Here is a 17791-nt window from a genome sequence, read left to right as displayed (position 1 = left end):
CTCTCTCTTGCTCTATGTAACTCTGACTTTCAAATAAATAAATACATCATAAAAATTTAAAGGAATATTATGAAGAAATCTTTACCCACAAGTTTGATAACCTAGATCTAATGGACCAATTCCTTGTAAGAGACAATCTGCTAAAACTCACACAGGTAAAATAGACAATCGGAATAGACCTATGTCTATCAAATTAACTGAACTGTAACTAATAACTTTTTTTTTTTTGACAGGCAGAGTGGACAGTGAGAGAGAGAGACAGAGAGAAAGGTCTTCCTTTGCTGTTGGTTCACCCTCCAATGGCCGCAGCTGGCGCGCTGCGGCCGGCGCACCGCGCTGATCCGATGGCAGGAGCCAGGAGCCAGGTGCTTCTCCTGGTCTCCCACGGGGTGCAGGGCCCAAGCACTTGGGCCATCCTCCACTGCACTCCCTGGCCACAGCAGAGGGCTGGCCTGGAAGAGGGGCAACTGGGACAGAATCCGGCGCCCCGACCGGGACTAGAACCCGGTGTGCCGGCGCCGCTAGGTGGAGGATTAGCCAAGTGAGCTGCGGCGCCGGCCACTAATAACTTTTTTTGAAAGATTTATTTGAAAGCCAGAGTTACACAGAGGGGGAGGGGGAGGGGGAGAGGGAGAGGGAGAGGGAGAGGGAATGAATGAATATGAGTGTCTTCCATCTGTTGGCTCACTCCCCAATTGGCCTCAATGGCCAGAGCTGCACCAATCCAAAGCCAGGAGGCAGGAGCTTCTTCCAGGTCTCTCAAATGGGTTCAGGGTCCCAAGCGCTTGGGCCATCTTCTACTGCCTTCCCAGGCCATAGCAGAGAGCTGGATGGGAAGTGGAACAGCCAGGTCTTGAACTGATGCCCATATGGGATGCCAGTACTGCAGGCGGTGGCTTTACCCACTATGCCATCATGCTAGCCCCACTAATATCTTTCAAAACAGAAAGCACCAGGCCCAAATTTTCATTTTTCATTTATTTGAAAGGCAGAATGACAGAAAAATAGACAGAGAAACAGATCCTCTACCCACTGATTCAGTCCCCAAATGGCTACAATGGCCAGGGATGGACCAGGCTGAAGCCAGGAGCCCAGAACACCATCCAGTCTCCCATGTGGGTGGCAAGGGCTCAAGTAGTTGGGACATTCTCCACTGCTTTCCCAGGCACATTAATAGGGAGCTGCATTGGAACTGGAGCGGCCCTACTCTGACATGGGCATCCCAAGTGGCAGCTTAACCCGTGGCACCACAATGCTGGCCTCCTGTAACAAGCATTTAAGGGCAAAATTAAATTTTTCCAGTTCTCTGCAATTTCTTCCAGAAGACAGAAGCAGGCGAAATACCTGACTTTTCAACAAACATGGTGCTGGCACAACTGAGCATCTACCTAAAAAAATGAATCTAGATACAGACCTTACATCTGTCACAAAGAATACCTCAAAATGGATCATAATCCTGTAGGTCAAATGTTTGGGAAAACTACAAAACTCCTAGAAGGTAACATCGGAGCAAATCCAGGTGGTCCTGGGTTGGCAACAACTCTTAGTCCACTACGCCATAGTGCTGGGCCCAGGCGACAACTCTTTAGATACCATGCTAAAGACACAATCCAAGAACTCAACAATTAAAATAAAAAATGTCTGGGGCATTGGGCTGCCACCTACAACATCGGCATCCAGTATGGGCACAAGTTCAAATTTTGGCTGCTCCAGTTCTGCTCCAGCTCCCTGCTAATGCACCTGGGAACACAGCAGAAGATGGCCCAAGTGCTTGGGTCCCTGCACCCACATCGGAGACCTGGAAGAAGCTCCTGGCTTCAGATAGTCCCAGCTCTGGCTGTTGTAGCCATTTGGGGGAATGAACCAGAGCAGATGGGAAAATCTTTCTCTTTCTCTCCCTCTTTCTCTGTAACTCTGCCATTCAAATGAATCAATACACCTAATTACATCAATACATCTAAAAAAGAGAATGCAAAGACAAGCCACAGACTAGGGAAAAATGTTCTCAAAAGAGAGTGTGATAAAGGATTGTCACAAAAAATATACAAAGAATTCTTATAATTCATCAATAAGAAAACAACCCAATTTTAAAATGTGCAAAGCATCTGACAAGACACCTCACAGAAGAAAATATGCAAATGACAAGTAAGCATAGCGGGGCCGGCACCATGGCTCAGTAGGTTAATCCTCTGCCTGTACTGCCAGCATCCCATATGGGTGCCGGTTCAAGTCCTAGCTGCTCCCCTTCTGATCCAGCTCTCTGCTGTGGCCTGGGAAAGCAGTGGAAGATGGCTAAGAGCTTGGGCCTCTGCACCCCTATGGGAGACCTGCAGGAGGATCCTGGCTTTGGATCATCCCAGCTCCAGCCGTTGTGGCCATTTGGGAAGTGAACCAGAGGATGGAAGTCTTCTCTCTCTGTCTCTCCCTCTCACTGTCTATAACTCTACCTGTCAAATAAATTAAATAAATAAAATCTTAAAAAAAAAAACATAGGAAAAGATGTCCTACACCGTGTATCATTACAGAACTGCAAATTCAGACAACAGTGAGACACCGAAGGGACCCAGCTTGTCATGACTGCAACAATCCTGGTCATAACTGTGTCCTTCTAGGTGACCCTGGCAGTCATCCCAAAGCCCAGGGGATAAACAAAGCCATTTAGATAACCGGACGCTTTCATCTGCTACCTGGAATGTCAAATATTTCTTGAGAAACTCCAGGTGCACTCTGATTAGCCATGGACCCTGTTTTTCTTTGAAGACTGTTTTTTCCCTGCCTCGCAGCACAGGGAGCCACTGTCTTGCCCTAGAATACACACCTGCCTAAGTTGTTCCCCTCGTTCTTCCGTCTCGCAGCCTCTTCCGCCTTGGGTGGCCGGTTCTTGTGCACTGTTTTTCCAAAGCAGGTTCCATTACACACCCAGTAGAACGGCCAGCATCCGAAACACCTGCAGCATCAAATGCTGGCGAGGATGTGGAGCAACAGGGATTCTGATTCAAGGCTGGTGGGGGTCGGCGCTGTGGTGTAGTGGGCTAAGCCGCCGCCCGCAGTGCCGGCATCCCATATTGGCACCGGTTCACGTCCAGCTGCTCCTGTTCTGATCTAGGTCTCTGCTATGGCCTGGGAAGGCAATGGAAGACGGCCCAGGTGCTTGGGCCCCTGTACCCATGTGGGAGACCTGGAGGAAGCTCCTGGCTCCTGGCTTCAGATCAGCTCAGCTCTGGCACCACTGCAGCCATTTGGGGAGTGAACCAGTGGACGGAAGACCTCTCTCTCTGCCTCTCCCTCTCTCTGTCTATAACTCTACCTTTAAAATAAATAAAAATCTTAAAATAAGATAGACAGTTTCAGGGCCGGCAACGTGACATAGTGGGTAAAGCTGTCGTCTGCAGTACCAGCATCCCATATGGGTGCCGGTTCAAGTCCCGGCTGCTCCACTTCCAGTCCACCTCTCTGCTAATGACCTAGGAAAGCAGTAGAAGATGGCCCAAGTGCTTGGGCCCCTGTACTTATGTAAGAGACCTGGAAGAAGCTCCTGGTTCTTGGCTTTGGACCAGCCCAGCTCTGCCCATTGCAGCCATTCGGGGAGTGAAACAGTGGATAGAAGAGGTGTCTCTCCTTCTCAGTGTAAAACTCCACCTTTCAAATAAATAAATCTTTAAAAGTTCAGAAGTTTCTTCCAAGAGTAAATATACTCTTATCAAAAAGAAACAACCATCATGCTCCTTGATGTTTACCCAAGTGAACTGAAAACCTTTGTCCACACAAAAACCTGCACGTGGTGGGCCGGCGCTGTGGCGTAGCAGGTTAAGCTGCCAGCTGTGGTGCCGGCATCCCATGTGGGTGCTGGTTCGTGTCCCGGCTGCTCCATTTCTGATCCAGCTCTCTGTTGATGGCCTGGGAAAAGCACAAAAAGATGGCCCAAGTATTTGGGCCCCTGCCCCCCTGTGGAAGATCTAGACAAAGCTCCTGGCTTCAGCCTGGCCCAGTGCTGGCCGTTGTGGCCATCTGAGGAGTAAACCAGTAGATGGAAGATGGATCTCTCGCTTTATCTCTTCCTCTCTCTCTCTGTAATTCTGATTTTCAAAATAAATAAATCTTTTATAAAATGCTATATTTAGGTATTAGTAACTTTATCCATAATTGCCAAAGCTTGGAAGAAACTAAGATGCCCTTCAGTAGGGAATCAGTAAACAGTAGTATTTACAGATAATGAAATACTGTTATTCAGCACTAGGAAGACATGAGCTATCAGGATGCAAAAAGATGGAGAGAAATCTTAAAAACAGAATTCAGCCTGAAATTGAAGAAGCTGGTTCACTAAGGCTGCATATTAAATGCTCCCAACTAAACACCACCCTGGAAAAGTAAAACTATGGAGACATTCAAGAGATCATAGAGCAGGGGTTGAGGGAGAAGCAGAGAAGAATAGGGACTGGTGCTGTGGTGTAGCTGGTAAAGCCGCTGCCTGCAGTGCCGGCATCCCAAATGGGCACTGGTTGAAGTCTCGGCTGCTCCACTTTTGATCCAGCTCTCTGCTATGGCCTGGGAAGGCAGTGGGAGATGGCCCAAGTGCTTGGGCCCCTGCACCCACTTGGGAGGCCTGGAAGAAGTTCCTGGCTCCTGGCTTCAGATCAGAACAGCTCCAGCCATTACAGCCATCTGGGGAATGAACCAGTGGATGGAAGACCCCCCCCGCCCCCGCCTCCTCCTCTCTGTAATTCTGCCTTTCAAATAAATATCCCTTTTAAAAAAAGAAAAAGGGGAGAAGAATAAACAGCTGGAGTACTGGAGAAATATGACCAAAAAAACTCTTCCCTATGATATTGTAATTCTGAATAAGTATCTCTTATTTTAAAGGTTTATTTATTTGAAAGGCAGAGTTACAGAGAGACAGAGAAGAAGAGATAAGGAGAAAGATCTTCCATATGCTGGTTCACTCCCCAAATACCAGCAACAATCAGATCTGGACCGATCTGAAGCCAGGAGCCAGGAGCTTTTTCCAGGTCTCCCACGCGGGTACAGGGGCCCAAGGATTTGGGCCATCTTTTTCTGCTTTTCCCAGGCCATCAACAGAGAGCTGGATAGGAAGTGGAGCAGCCAGTACACAAACCAGCACCCATATGAGACACAGGCACGGCAGGCAGAGGCTTTACCCACTACACCACAGCACTGGCCTGCAATCAATATCATCATACATTTGTTCAACCCAACTCTGGACCTTGGGCAACGATGATGCGACCATGTCAACATGAGTTCGTCAGCTGTAACAAATGTGTCACCCTGGGGAGTGACGTGGATGCCGGAGGAAGCTGTGCCTGGGGGAGGGGAAGGGGAGTATGGGAACTCTCAGGGCTTCCAGCTTGCATTTTCTATGAACCTCAAACTGCTCTAACATTAGTGTATGAGCACAGATAAAATAATCTGTGAGTAGAAAAATGACGTAAAGAACTGCAACAAGTCAAATACACACGAAGCCCATGAGAAAATTGGTCATGAGGGACCAGGGCTGTGGCTTAGTAGGCTAAGCCTCCACCAGCAGTGCTGGTAACCCGTATGGGCACTAGTTCAAGTCCCAGCTGCTCCACTTCCAATCTAACTCCCTGCTAATAGCCTGGGAATGCAGCAAAGGATGGCCCAAGTCCTTGGGGCCCTGCACTCATGTGGAAGACCTGGAGGAAGCTCCTGGCTCCTGGCTTCAGATCAGCCCAGATCTGGCCATTGTGGCCTTCTGGAGAGTAAACCAGCAGATGGAAGATCTCACTCTCTTTCAAATAAGTAAATAAATCTTTAAAAAAATTTTTCATGAGATTAGGTCCCTTCTCTGTGACTTGTTTGATTTAAAATGTTCAACAAAATTAGGAAGTGGTGCTAGACTGCCCTGGTAACCAGGCAACTGCAAAGTAAAATACCAGCACAATTAAAAGAAATACTATCTCACATATCAGAGAGATACCATTCCAGCCTGTCAGGTTGGAGGGGAGGCGGACATGAGGATCTCTACCGAGGACTACAGGTTGACACAACATACATAGTGATTCTGATTTATTTATTTATTTGAGAGGCAGAGTTACAGACAGAGAGAGGAAAGAGAGAGAAAGAGGTCTTCCATTCACTGGTTCACTCCAAAAGGCCACAGTCACCGGAGCTAGGCCAATCTGAAGCCAGGAGCCAGGAGCTTCCTCCAGGTCTCCCATGTAGTTGCAGGGGCCCAAGCACTTGGGCCATCCTCCACTGCCTTCCTGGGCCACAGCAGAGAGCTGGATCAGAAGAAGAGCAACCAGGACATGAACTAGCACTCACATGGAATGCCAGTGCCGCAGGTGGGGGCTTAGCCCACTGTGCCACAGCGCTAGCCCCAGCAGTGATTCTCAATCTGCGGTCCCCTCGGGCTGCTGGTGACTAGGATGTCCTCTTCCTGGCATGTACCCTAAAGAGCCCCTTCCTCGTGTGAAACCAGACGACCACAGCAGCACTCTCAGTAAGCCAGCTCAAAGACCACTTCCCGGAGAAGTGGATGCGTAAGTTACAATGTCTGGCAGAATTACCCAACAGCTGGGAGGAATGCACTGGGCCCTTATCTATCCAAAATGGATGAATCACAAGGTGGTTAAGGTGAGTGGGAAAGCTGCAGAAGGGTGAGGGTGGTGTGATTGCATTCAGATAACGGGTAGAATCCTGCAAGTGGGACACATAGTCCATCTGTGCAGTCAACAACAACATACAGGCATCAGCAAACCCGGGATCTGGACAGAGGCTGTGCGTGCAGCGGGATCGGGGCCACACAGAACTCAGGGGTGTTTATAACGTCTTCTTTCTCAAACATGAAAAAGATGTGATATGCAAATGGCTAAGTGCTACGATCTGATAAAGCCCAGCAGAGGATGAAAAGTAGAATGACAAAATAATAACAATAATAATAAGACTACAGACAAGGGCCAGGAAATGCAAAAACTGTTCTGCTGCCCAACTTCTTGTTGCCTTCCATTTTCTTAAATTTGATTAATTAATTAGAGACACAGAGAGAAAAACAGATCAGCTACCATCCATTGATTCACTTCCCACAGGCCTGCAAGAACTGGGGCTCCGCCAGGCCAAAACCAGGCGTTAGGAACTCAATCCAGGTCCTCCACACAGAAGGCAGAACGTCACCTACTTGAGCCATCACTGTTGCTTTCCATGGTGTGCCATCAGCAGGAAGGCAGGATTGAGAGCAGAGCCAGGACTCAAACCCAAGCACTCAGCCATGGGACGCTGGCACCCCAACCAGCCTCTTAGCCACTGCGCCAGACACCCACCCCAACTCCCACAGCTGGTGCAAACCTTTCCACCCACACCCTGACTGCAGAGGGTCCTCAGCTGTGGCCTCTGTCAGGAAGCGGTGCAGAGGGGAGCAGCTGCCAGCCCCCAGCAGCCCCATCCCGAGGTCTGGGAGCCACCCAGGGACAGACACCTGCTTGGAGAAACAGGATGCTTGCCTCAATAGCCTTCCAAAAGCAGGGTGCAGGTCGCACAGCTCCCAGCTTCACCCATGCGTAACCCCAGAGGGATGGAGGCCCGGGTCTATGCCACGTTGCTCCGTATTCCTCACCTATCGGCCCCCTAAACCAGCACACATTCTGTACCACCACCTGTGGAGGCAAAGTCCCTTTTGCTTCCTTAACCAGAAAACACGAGTGCCTTGGGGTGCTCCTCCCTCGCTAGGGTGGCCCCTGGGACTTAAGGGCTGTGGTCACAGCCATGCAAGTCACCAAATGCCATTGTCCCAATGCCACAACACATAAACCAACCTACGGGGCCGGAGCTTCCTGAGCTTGGCTGCAGAATCCCCAGCACATTTTTGGCTGTCGGTCTCCAGCCCGCAGGCTGCTCTGCCCACCAGAGTCCTTGTAGACCATTCTTTTCCATCTTTTCTCTTTGCTCCTGTGTTCTTCTCTTTGGTTTTTATTGCTTGTGTATTTTTTCATTGCCCCACCCACCCAGCCCTCAGAACCACGCGCAATGTAAACGCCAGGGAAGGGACCGGCACTGTGGTGTAGCAGGTTAAGCCCCCGCCCGCAGCACCGGCATCTCTTACAGGCGCTGGTTTGAGTCCTGGCTGCTCCTCTTCCGATCCAGCTCCCTGCTAATACATCTGGGAAAGCAGTAGAAGATGGCTCAAGTGCTCGGGCCCCTGCACCCACATGGGGAAACTGGATGAAGCGCCTGGCTCCTGGCTTTGGCCTGGCCCAGCCATTTGGGGAGTGAACCATTGGATGGAAGATCTCTGTCTCTCTGCAACTCTGCTTTTCAAATAAATAAGTAAATCTTAAAAAACAAACAAAACACTCCAGGGAGGGCACAGCTGTCTCTCAAATTTCCTGGGGTTGAGATAGCGCCCAGCTCTCTGTCAGAGCCCAAAAAAATGATTGCCAAATGAAGAGACAAGTGAGTGAGTGAGATGAGGCACTTTTTCTCTCAGTTGGGAGCACTGGGTAGGCACCCCCATCCTGCTGATGCCCTATGCAAGTCTAAGAGTGGCCATGGGGGCTGCTACTGTGGCCTAGTGGGTAAAAGCTGCCGCCTCCAGTGCCAGCATCCCAGATGGGCGCCGGTTCAAGTCCCGGCTGCTCCTCTTCCGATCCAGCTCTCTGCTGTGGCCTGGGAAAGCAGTGGAAGATGACCCAAGTCCTTGGGCCCCTGCACCCATGTGGGAGATCTGGGAGAAGCTCCTGGCTTTGGTCTGGTGCAGCCCCAGTTGTTGCAACCATTTTGGGGGGGGGGTGACCAGCAGACGGAAGACCTCTCTGTCACTCCTAACTCTTTCAAAGAAATAAATTTTTTAAAAAAGGAGACAGAGTCCCAGCCCTACATTACCTGTGATGTAGGAAGCACTGGGGCAGAGGGAGCTCCCAGGGGTCAGAGAGCGGAGCAAAGGTGAGCAGGAGGCACCCGGAAACCTGAGTGGGTGCCCCACGGGAGGCGCAGGCACAGGCCTGCCGGGCGGCCGAGGCGGCAGCAGGTTCCAGGCAGGCGGGAATCTCCTTGACTCCCTGGGTTAAGCAAGTGCTGGAAGCACCGGTGACTAAGAGCTGGATTGTGGCACAGGGCAGGCAAGTTCCCAGGCTGCCCTGTGGCCAGGAGAGGCTGATGTGTCACTGTCCACACACGGCAAAGCAAATGCTTCAGTCCGTTCCAGGCACGGGCAGGAGATCTGCCAGCGAAGAGGCTGGGAGGTGCCCGAGAGTGGAGGAAACGGAGGGAAAACGAGGCACTTCTGTGGAGACCGAGAAACCAGCAGGGCTCTCTGGAACTAAAACGGACTCTCCCTGACCTTACCTGGCCGCAGCAAGATGGACAGGAGCCCAAGATGGGGCCTGGCGTCGGGCTGCTCCCAGGGGTTCCCTGTACAGGGCATCCCCGTGAGGACGCTGGGCCATGGCTGCATCCTCCCTCCCCAGAGCGCCCTCTGCAGGGGAGGCACGTCCTTCCCCAGTGGACAGCCCGGGAGGGTTGTGACCTTGGCCTTTCCCAAGGGGACCCATGTCCGGTGAGTGACGCGCAGACCCAGGGGAGCCGCTCAGGAGGAGCCGACACGCGTAAGTGACTCACTGCTGTACCGAGTCAGCAGCCGGTGAATCATGCTACCAAACAACTGCAAAAGAACCAAACCTAGCAGAACACAGAGCTCCTGGACTGACGTGGTTCTACAGCTCTCCCATGGGACAGATATTCAAGGCATTGCCACTGACACAGAGTGCTTCAGTTCACTTGCAAATAGAATACGACAGGAGGCCAACGGTCAACTCAGGCAAGGTTTATAGGGGACTGAGGCTAGACCACAAGGAATACGGCCTGGCAGGAGGCGGTCCCACGGCCTGACTGATGGGAACTGAACAGGGTCTTTAATCAGGAGGGACCCACCTGGTCTCTGGCACATAGCTCTTCGGTTTGCACTTGTTTTGCACACGGCACACTCACGATGAGCCTGTTGCTCACTGGGGCTCCCTGGGGAGGTCACGTGCTGGTCATCCTGGGTTATCTGGGCAGGATATCTGGTTATCTGGGGAGTCCTGACAGGGCAGGAGGGCGTCTTTTGCTTTAGGGCCTGGACATTCTGTGTCCGATTGGCTTGCAGCTGGAGCTGGAGACAGTTCAGGAGACGGATCTGTGCCTCTCAGGTCAGAAGGAGCTTGATTTAGTGCGTCCTCTTCCTTTTTTTTTCTTGGGGGTTGGAGGGGAGGTCTTGGGGCACAGCGGTTAAGCCTCTACCTGTGATGCCGGCATCCCACATGAGCGCCAGTTTAAGTCCTGGCTGCTCCATTTCCAATCCAGCCCCCTGCTGATGGCCTGGGACAGCAGCGGAACATGGCCCAAGTGCTTGGGCCCCTGCACCCACATGAGAGGCCCAGAGGAAGCTCCTGGCTCCTGGCTTCGGATCAGCCCAGCTCCAGCCATTGTAGCCATTGGGGAGTGAACCAGTGGATGGGAAAACCTCTCTGTCTCTGTCTGTAGCTCTGCCTCTCAAATAAATACATAAATCTTTTTAAAAATAACAATAAAAAGATGAAAGATCTTCAGTGTCTCCCTCTCTCTGCCACCCTTTCAAATGTTTATATGACAGAGAGAGAAAACTTCAATCCGCTGCTTCACTCCCCCAAATGGCTGCACCAGCCTGGACTGGGACAGGCCAAAGCTGGGAATCCAAAATTCCATCTGGGTCTCCCAATGTAGGCAGCAGGGGCCCAAACACCTAGGTCATCTTCCCCTGCCTTCCCAAGCACATTAGCACGGGACTGGATCGGAAGCAGAGCAGCTGTGACTCACACTGGAGCTCCAATATGGGATGCCGGCATCGCAGGTTCAGCTTAACCCACTGTGCCACAACGCCAACCTCTAGCGAGTACTTCTATCCAGTCCCAGCATAAACCCTTGACAATGACAACTGCTGGTGAGGCCACGAGAACGCGCACACCCTCCTCGCGTAAGTGAAGTGCCGTCTGTGCTGGCATTGCCTAGAAGGGAAATTATGCAAAAGCCCTTTCTTGGGAATTTACCTTAGATAAACCCCGGAATCAAGATAAATCCAGCTCTTCCTTTATGCTAGGATTCCTCAGCCTTGGCTGTTCTGATGTTTGTAGGAGGCTCTGGGCACTGTGTGATGGTTAATTTTGTATGGCAACTTGGCTGGGCCCAGGCTGCTGAGCCATGTGGCCGAATGTTATTCTGGGTGAGTCTGGCAGGGCATTTCTGGATAAGAGTAGCAGTGGAATCGGTAGACCAGCTGAGTCCATTTGGGCTGCTATGAGAAAATATCAGACTTCATGGCTTCTGTTTCTTTAAAAAAATTTTTTTTATTTGAAAGGCATAGCGACAGAGAGACCTCCCATCTGCTCATTCACTTTTCAAATTCTTACAATAGCCCAGGCTGAAGCCAGGAACCCAGAACTCAATTCAGGTCACTCACGTGGGTAGGTGGGATCCATGTACCTGAGCCGTCACCTGCTGCCCCTCCAGGGTGTACATCAGCAGGAAGTAGGAGTGGCGAGCAGAGTCAGGACTTGAACCCAGGCACTCTGGTACGGGGTGTGGATGTCACAAGTGGCCACTTAACAGCTGTGCCAAATGCCTGCCCCTGCCTGGCATATGGGCCACAGACATTTATTTCTTACTGTTGGGGAGGCTGGCAGCTCAGGGGTAAGGCACTGGCAGATGGGGTGTTGGGTGAGGGCCTTCCTCGGGGGTGGCCCACTTCCCACTCTGGCTTCCAGGGGTGGGAGGAATGAACGAACTCCCCCACACCTCTTTTATAAGTGCATTAACCTCATTATTTAAAAAAATACTTTTTTTATTAGAAAGGCAAAGTGACAGAGAGGAGGAGAAACAAAGATCTTCCATCTGCTGGTTCACTCCCCAAATGGCTGCAATGGCCAGGGCTGGACCAGGCCTGAGTCAGGAACTCCATCCCAGTCTCCCGTGTGGATGACAGGGACCCAAGTACTTAGGCCACCTTTTGCTGCTTTCCCAGGCTGTAGCAGAGAGCTGGATCAGAAGTGGAGCAGCCGGGACTCAGACTGGCACTCATATGGGATGCCGGCCCTGCAGGCAGCGGCTTTACCCACTACGCCACAGCGCTGGCCCAGAGCCCCCACCTCTTAATACCATCACCTTGCAGGTTAAGTTTCAGTCCATGAGTCTGGGGGCCCCCAACATGCACACCATAGCACTGTGGCCCTCCCACTGTGGGTGGCATCATCCACTGACAGCAAGGCCGGAAAACCTCCCCCTCCTGAGGCTATTAACAGGGACATCAGCTTTTTCCTGCCTTTGGGCTCAAACAAACACTGGCTCCCCCTGGCAGCTCCTGGACTGGCACTGCTCAGCACTCCGGGCCGCTCAGCCTGCAGCTGCTGGGGCTTGCTGACCTGCACAGTTGCCCGAGCCAGCTCCTTGTCCCCCCAGAGGCAGGGGTCTGGTCCCCAGAGGCTTTGGTTAATACTCCTAAAAGGGTGGAAACCTCTGCCTCTTACAGAGTCAGAGGTGGGAAACCAGGCCAGGAGCAGATGGGACTGTGAGTGTGCAGCCTCCCTGAGCGGATCTCAGTGACTCTGTTGGAGATGATATGGCTCTAAAGTTCACGGAAAATGGAAGAGATAAGTTTGTATTGGTACAAAAACATTTGGGGGGGGGGCTGGTGTTGTAGCACAGGTTAAGCTGCTGCTTGCAATGCCAGCATCCCGTATCCGAGTGCTGGTTGGAGTCCTCGCGGCTCCTCTGCCAAACCAGCTCCCTGCCATGTGGCCACCTGGGGAGTGAACCAGTGAATGGAAGATCTCTGTCTCTCCTTCTCTGACACTGTCTTTCAAATAAATAAATCTTTTATTAAAATGGAATTTTTAATGTTTGGGTAGAAAAAAGTTTTTAAAGATTTATTTATTTGAAAGAGTTACAGAGAGGCAGAGGCAGAGGGAGAGAGAAAGGTCCTCCATCTGCTGGTTTGCTCCCCAAATGGTTGCAACAGTCAGAGCTTGGCCAATACAAAGCCAAGAGCTTCTTCCAGGTCTCCCATGCAGGTGCAGGGACCCAAGGACTTGGGCCATCTTCTACTGTTTTCCCAGGCCATAGCAGAGAGCTGGATCAGAAGTGGAGCAGCTGGGGCTAGAACTGGTGCTGATATAGGATGCCAGTACTACAGGAGGTGGCTTTACCAAGTACGCCACAGTACCAGCCCTGGAAAAAAATTTTTAAACATTTTATTTATGGGAAAGGCAGAGGGGAAGGGGGAGGGAAAGAAGGAAAGGGAGAGGAGAGGGAGCCCCAACTGCTCCTCTTCCAATCCAGCTCCCTGCTAATGTGCCTGAGAAAGCAGCAGAGGATGGCTCAAGCGCTTGGACCCCTGCATCCACATGGGAGACCTGGAAGGAGATTCCGGCTTCTTCATTCTGGCCCAGCCCCAGCTGCTGTGGCCATTTGGGGAGTGAACCAGCATATTGAAGATCTCTAACTCTTCTCTCTCTCTGCAACTCTGCCTTTCAAATAATAAATACATAGAGGGCCTGCGCTGTGACACAGCAGGTAACGCCACCACCTGTGATACCAACACCCCGTATGAGTGAAAGTTTGTGTCCTGGCTGCTCCACTTCCAATCCAGCTCACTATTAATGTGCCTGGGAAAGCAGCAAAAGATGACACAAGTGCTTGGGTCCCTGCACACATCTGGGAGACCAAGATGGTGTTCCAGGCGCCTGGCTGTTTCAGTCACTTGGGGAGTGAACTACTGGATGGAAGATCAATCTCTTTCTGCCTCTGTTTCTGTCTCTCTATCTCCCTCTCTGTCACTCTGCCTTTCAAATGATGAATAAAATTTTTTAATAGAATTTTAATATGGGAGTGGGGCCAGCACTGTGGCACAGTGGGTAAAGCTGCCACCTGCAGTGCCAGCATCCTATATGAGTGTCTTCTCGAGTCCTGGCTGCTCCACTTCTGATCCAGCTCTCTGCTGTGGCCTGGGAAAGCAGTAGAAGATGGCCCAAGTGCTTGGGCCCCTGCACCTGTGTGGGAGACCCGGAAGAAGCTCCTGGCTCCTGGCTTCGGATCGTTGCAGCTCCGACTGTTGTAGCCAACTGGGGAGTAAACAGTGAATGAAAGACCTCTGTCTCTCTGCCTCTCCTTCTCTGTGTAACTCTGACTTTCAAATAAAATAAATCTTAAAAAAAAAAAAAGATGGGAGTGATGCTATACAGTGTATATTTGGGGGATGATCCCAAAGTAGAGAAGACACTGCCACACAGTGCCCCAGGGTGCGGGACCAGAAACGAACTGTCACCAACTATGGATCATTACCAGTGACTGCTAGGGACCCTTGGGTAAGATTCGCTGGGCTGGGCCAGCCTCACGAGGAGACTGAATTTTCTTCCATGCCAGCTGATGGGGGTGGGGGTCTAGGCACAGCACAGCAGTACTTTGGGCTCCTGTACCCAGGTGAGAGACCTGGATGAAGCTGATGGCTTTGGTCTGGCCCAGCCCTGGCTGTTACAGTCTTCTTGGAAGTGAACCAGCAGACAGAAGATCCATATCTCTCTCCCTCTCCCCCTCTCCCTCTCCCCCTCTCTCTCTCCCTCCCCCCCTCTCCCTCCCCCCCCCTCTCTCCCTCCCCCCCTCTCTCCCTCCCCCTCTCTCTCTTTCTCCCTCCCCCTCTCTCTCTTTCTCCCTCCCCCTTTCTCCCTCCCCCTCTCTCTCTTTCTCCCTCCCCCTCTCTCTCTTTCTCCCTCCCCCTCTCTTTCTCCCTCCCCTCTTTCTCCCTCTCCCTCCCCCTCTCTCTTTCTCCCTCTCCCTCTCTCCCTCCCCCACTCCCCCCTCGCCCCCTCTCTTTCTCCCTCCCTCTCTCCCTCTCTTTCTCCCTCTCCCCCTTTCTCTCCCTCTCCCTTCTCCCTCGCCCTCTCTCTCTTTCTCCCTCTCTTTCTCCTTCCCCCTCTCTCCCTTTCTCCCTCCCCCTCTCTCCCTTTCTCCCTCCCCCTCTTTCTCCCTCCCCCTCTCTCTTTCTCCCTTTCTCCCTCCCTCTCTCTTTCTCCCTCTCCCTCTCCCCCTGTCCCTCTCCCCCTCCCTCTCTCCCTCCCCCTCCCTCTCTCCCTCTCTCTCCCTCCCTCTCTCTTTCTCCCTCCCTCTCCCCCTCTCCCACTCTCCCTCCCTCTCCCCCTCTCTCTCCCTCGCCCTCTATCTTTCTCTTTCTCCCTCTCTTTCTCCCTCCCCCCTCTTTCTTCCTCTCTCCCTCTCTCTTTCTCCCTCTCTCCCTCTCTTTCTCCCTCTCTCCATCCCTCTCTCTCCCTCTCCCCATCCTTCTCTCTCCCTCTTTTGCTCCCTCTCCCCCTCTCCCTCCCCCTCCCTCCCCCTCTCTCCCTCCCTCTCCCCTCCCCCCCACTCTCTTTCTCTCCCTGTCTCCCTCTCTCCGTGCCCTCTCTCCCTGCCCTCTCCCTGCCCTCTCTCCCTTGCCCTCTCTCCTTCCTCCCTCTTTCTCCCTCTCCCCCTCCCTCCCTCTCCCTCTACCCCTCTCCCCCTCCCTCTCTCTCTCCCCCTCCCTTTCCCTCCCTCTCCCTCTCCCCCTCCCTCCCTCTCTCTCCCTCTCCCTCCCCCTCCCTCTCCCCCTCCCTCTCCCCCTCCTCCTCCCCCTCCCCCCTCTATTCCCCTCCCCTCCTCTCTCCCCCTCCCTCCCTCTCTCTCCCTCTCCCTCCCCCTCCCTCTCCCCCTCCCCCTCCCTCTCCCCCTCCTCCTCCCCCTCCCCCCTCTATTCCCCTCCCCTCCTCTCTCCCCCTCCCTCCCCCTCTCCCCCTCTCTCCCCCTCCCCTTCCCCCTCCCCTTCTCTCCCCCTCCCCTTCCCCCTCCTCCTCCCTCCCTCTCCCTCCCTCCCTCTCTCCCTTTCTCTCTCTCTCTTTCTCTCTCTTTCTCCTCTTTCTCTCTCACTCTCTTTCTCTCTCTCTCCCTCCTCTCTCTCCTCTTGCTGTAACTCTTTCAAATAAATAAATCTTGTAGAGTTTGGGTCTGGTGCTGTGGCATAGTGAGTAAAGCCGCCTCCTGCAGTGATGGTATCCCACATGGGTGTCAGTTCGAGACCCAGCTGCTCCACTTCTGATCCAGCTCCTTGCTGATGGCCTGGGAAAGCAGTGGAAGATGACCCAAGTCCTTGGGCCCCTGCACCCATGTGGGAGACACCAAAGAAGCTCCTGGCTCCTGGCTTCAGATCAACACAGCTCCAGCCATTGTAGCCAACTGGGAAACAGTGGCTGGAAGACCTCTTTCTCTGCCTCTCCTTCTCTGTGTAACTCTGACTTTAAAATAAATAAGTAAATCTTAAAAAAAAAAAAAGTGTACAACTATCGTTTTCAAAACTGAAGCTGGAAAGTATCCTGGTGTCCACCAGCAGCTAAGTGGATAAACTCCAGATGCACGTGGCTCTGTGGGCTGCTGCTGCATCTCAGAACCTTCCCACGAAGCCAAACTCCTCTCCCTGACAGAAGGCAATATGGTTACCCGGGAGCAAGTGCGGAGACGACCGCTAAGCACATCGGTGCCCTCTGTGGGGTCACAGAAACGTCTCGTGTCCTCTTTGGGGGTGGGAGTTACGCCTATCAAGGGGCATCAAGTTGAACTTACACGGAGCCATTTTCTTGCAGGTGTGTTCTGGCTCAAGGGGGACCTTTTATAAACACCCAAGTTGCAAAGCATTTAAAAAGCTGAAAAAACCGGTGAGGATGTAGAGCGAAAGGACTCACCCCCGGTGGCAGCAGGGACCAGGATACTGCGTGAGAAGCCAGATCCTCCACGGAGGGGCTGCCCACGCCCGAGCTTACGGCTCTCCCGCCCCACGTCAGGACAGCTCGCGGCAGCCTCATCCGTGAGAGGCTAGCATGGAAATGACGCAGGAGGCAATTAGCAGAGGCGCCCAAACCACGGCATCCCGCGCAGCCTGGAGAATGGACAACAGTTGCAGGCACTGACGTGCACCAAACATAAAATTCTTGGACAAAAACTCCAAATCGATATAGAGTTTACACAGACTGATATCTTGTTGTTATTGTTGTTAAAAGGGAAAGTCCCTTAAACCAATTACATTTGGTAGAGTTTATTTGAAGGAGAAAAAAAGCAAAACAATTCACAAATGAGGCCATTCCCAGAACCAAAGCAGATTCAGCAAACTCCAACTAACAGGGTCATCAAGCAGCCCTTGCAGAGAAAACCAGAGGGACGATGGAAAAAGCTCAATTGGTTACAGCTTAGTCAATCAACCAGTCATTGGTTACAGCGTGGTTAACTGACCACAGGGCCTTCCGCAACCTGCCCACGCTCAGCGGCTCTGATTAAGCCGTAGGTTGCTTTGGTCTGCTGGGCTCAGAGTGGGCACTCAGCATTCACAGCCTCCCATGGGATGTTGTCCAGGAGTTCCTCATTGGCGGTGATCAAACAGTAGAGCGCGTGGAAGCCACACCAAAGGAGGTTGCGGGAGGCGAGGGGGCTGGAGACGCTCTTTTTTGGCTGGCGGTGGGTGTGTGCATCACAGCTCCTGAGCCTATGTTACATGCATGTCTGTTACTGCACACATGTGGATTATTAATAAGGGGAGAATCCAGAGAAGGTAAGTGTCTAGGTGACCCCTTAAACTCTCAGCGGTGGCAGTGTCCCGAGCCAGGGTGCACACAACAGCAGGAGGTGGTTCATCGAAGTTGTCTGCACCCCTGAAACACCTCGCAGGGGTCTGGGTTATGTCCAGACCCCCACTATCTCCCATTACCTTCGGAACACTTTAAGTTGGGGGTGGGGA

At 52.3% G+C, this 17791-nt stretch overlaps 1 protein-coding gene across 1 annotated transcript in view; it reads right to left on the bottom strand.

Annotated features, from left to right (window-relative positions):
• Nucleotides 1-16910, bottom strand: part of IPPK (inositol-pentakisphosphate 2-kinase) — a 95311-nt gene extending 78401 nt beyond the window's left edge. The window contains exon 1 of the mRNA XM_089336235.1: nucleotides 16746-16910. Coding sequence (XP_089192361.1) covers nucleotides 16746-16865 — 120 coding nt within the window. The 5' untranslated portion in view covers nucleotides 16866-16910. The remainder of the gene's footprint in view (nucleotides 1-16745) is intronic.
• Nucleotides 16911-17791: the final 881 nt, after the last annotated feature.

The sequence above is a fragment of the Oryctolagus cuniculus genome, chromosome 1 (genome assembly GCF_051225735.1).
Source record: "Oryctolagus cuniculus isolate XC-2025 breed Fujian yellow rabbit chromosome 1, ASM5122573v1, whole genome shotgun sequence".
NCBI lineage: Eukaryota > Metazoa > Chordata > Mammalia > Lagomorpha > Leporidae > Oryctolagus > Oryctolagus cuniculus.
The sequence above is the reverse complement of the archived record's forward strand: the minus strand, read 5'-3'. Positions and strand labels throughout refer to the sequence as shown.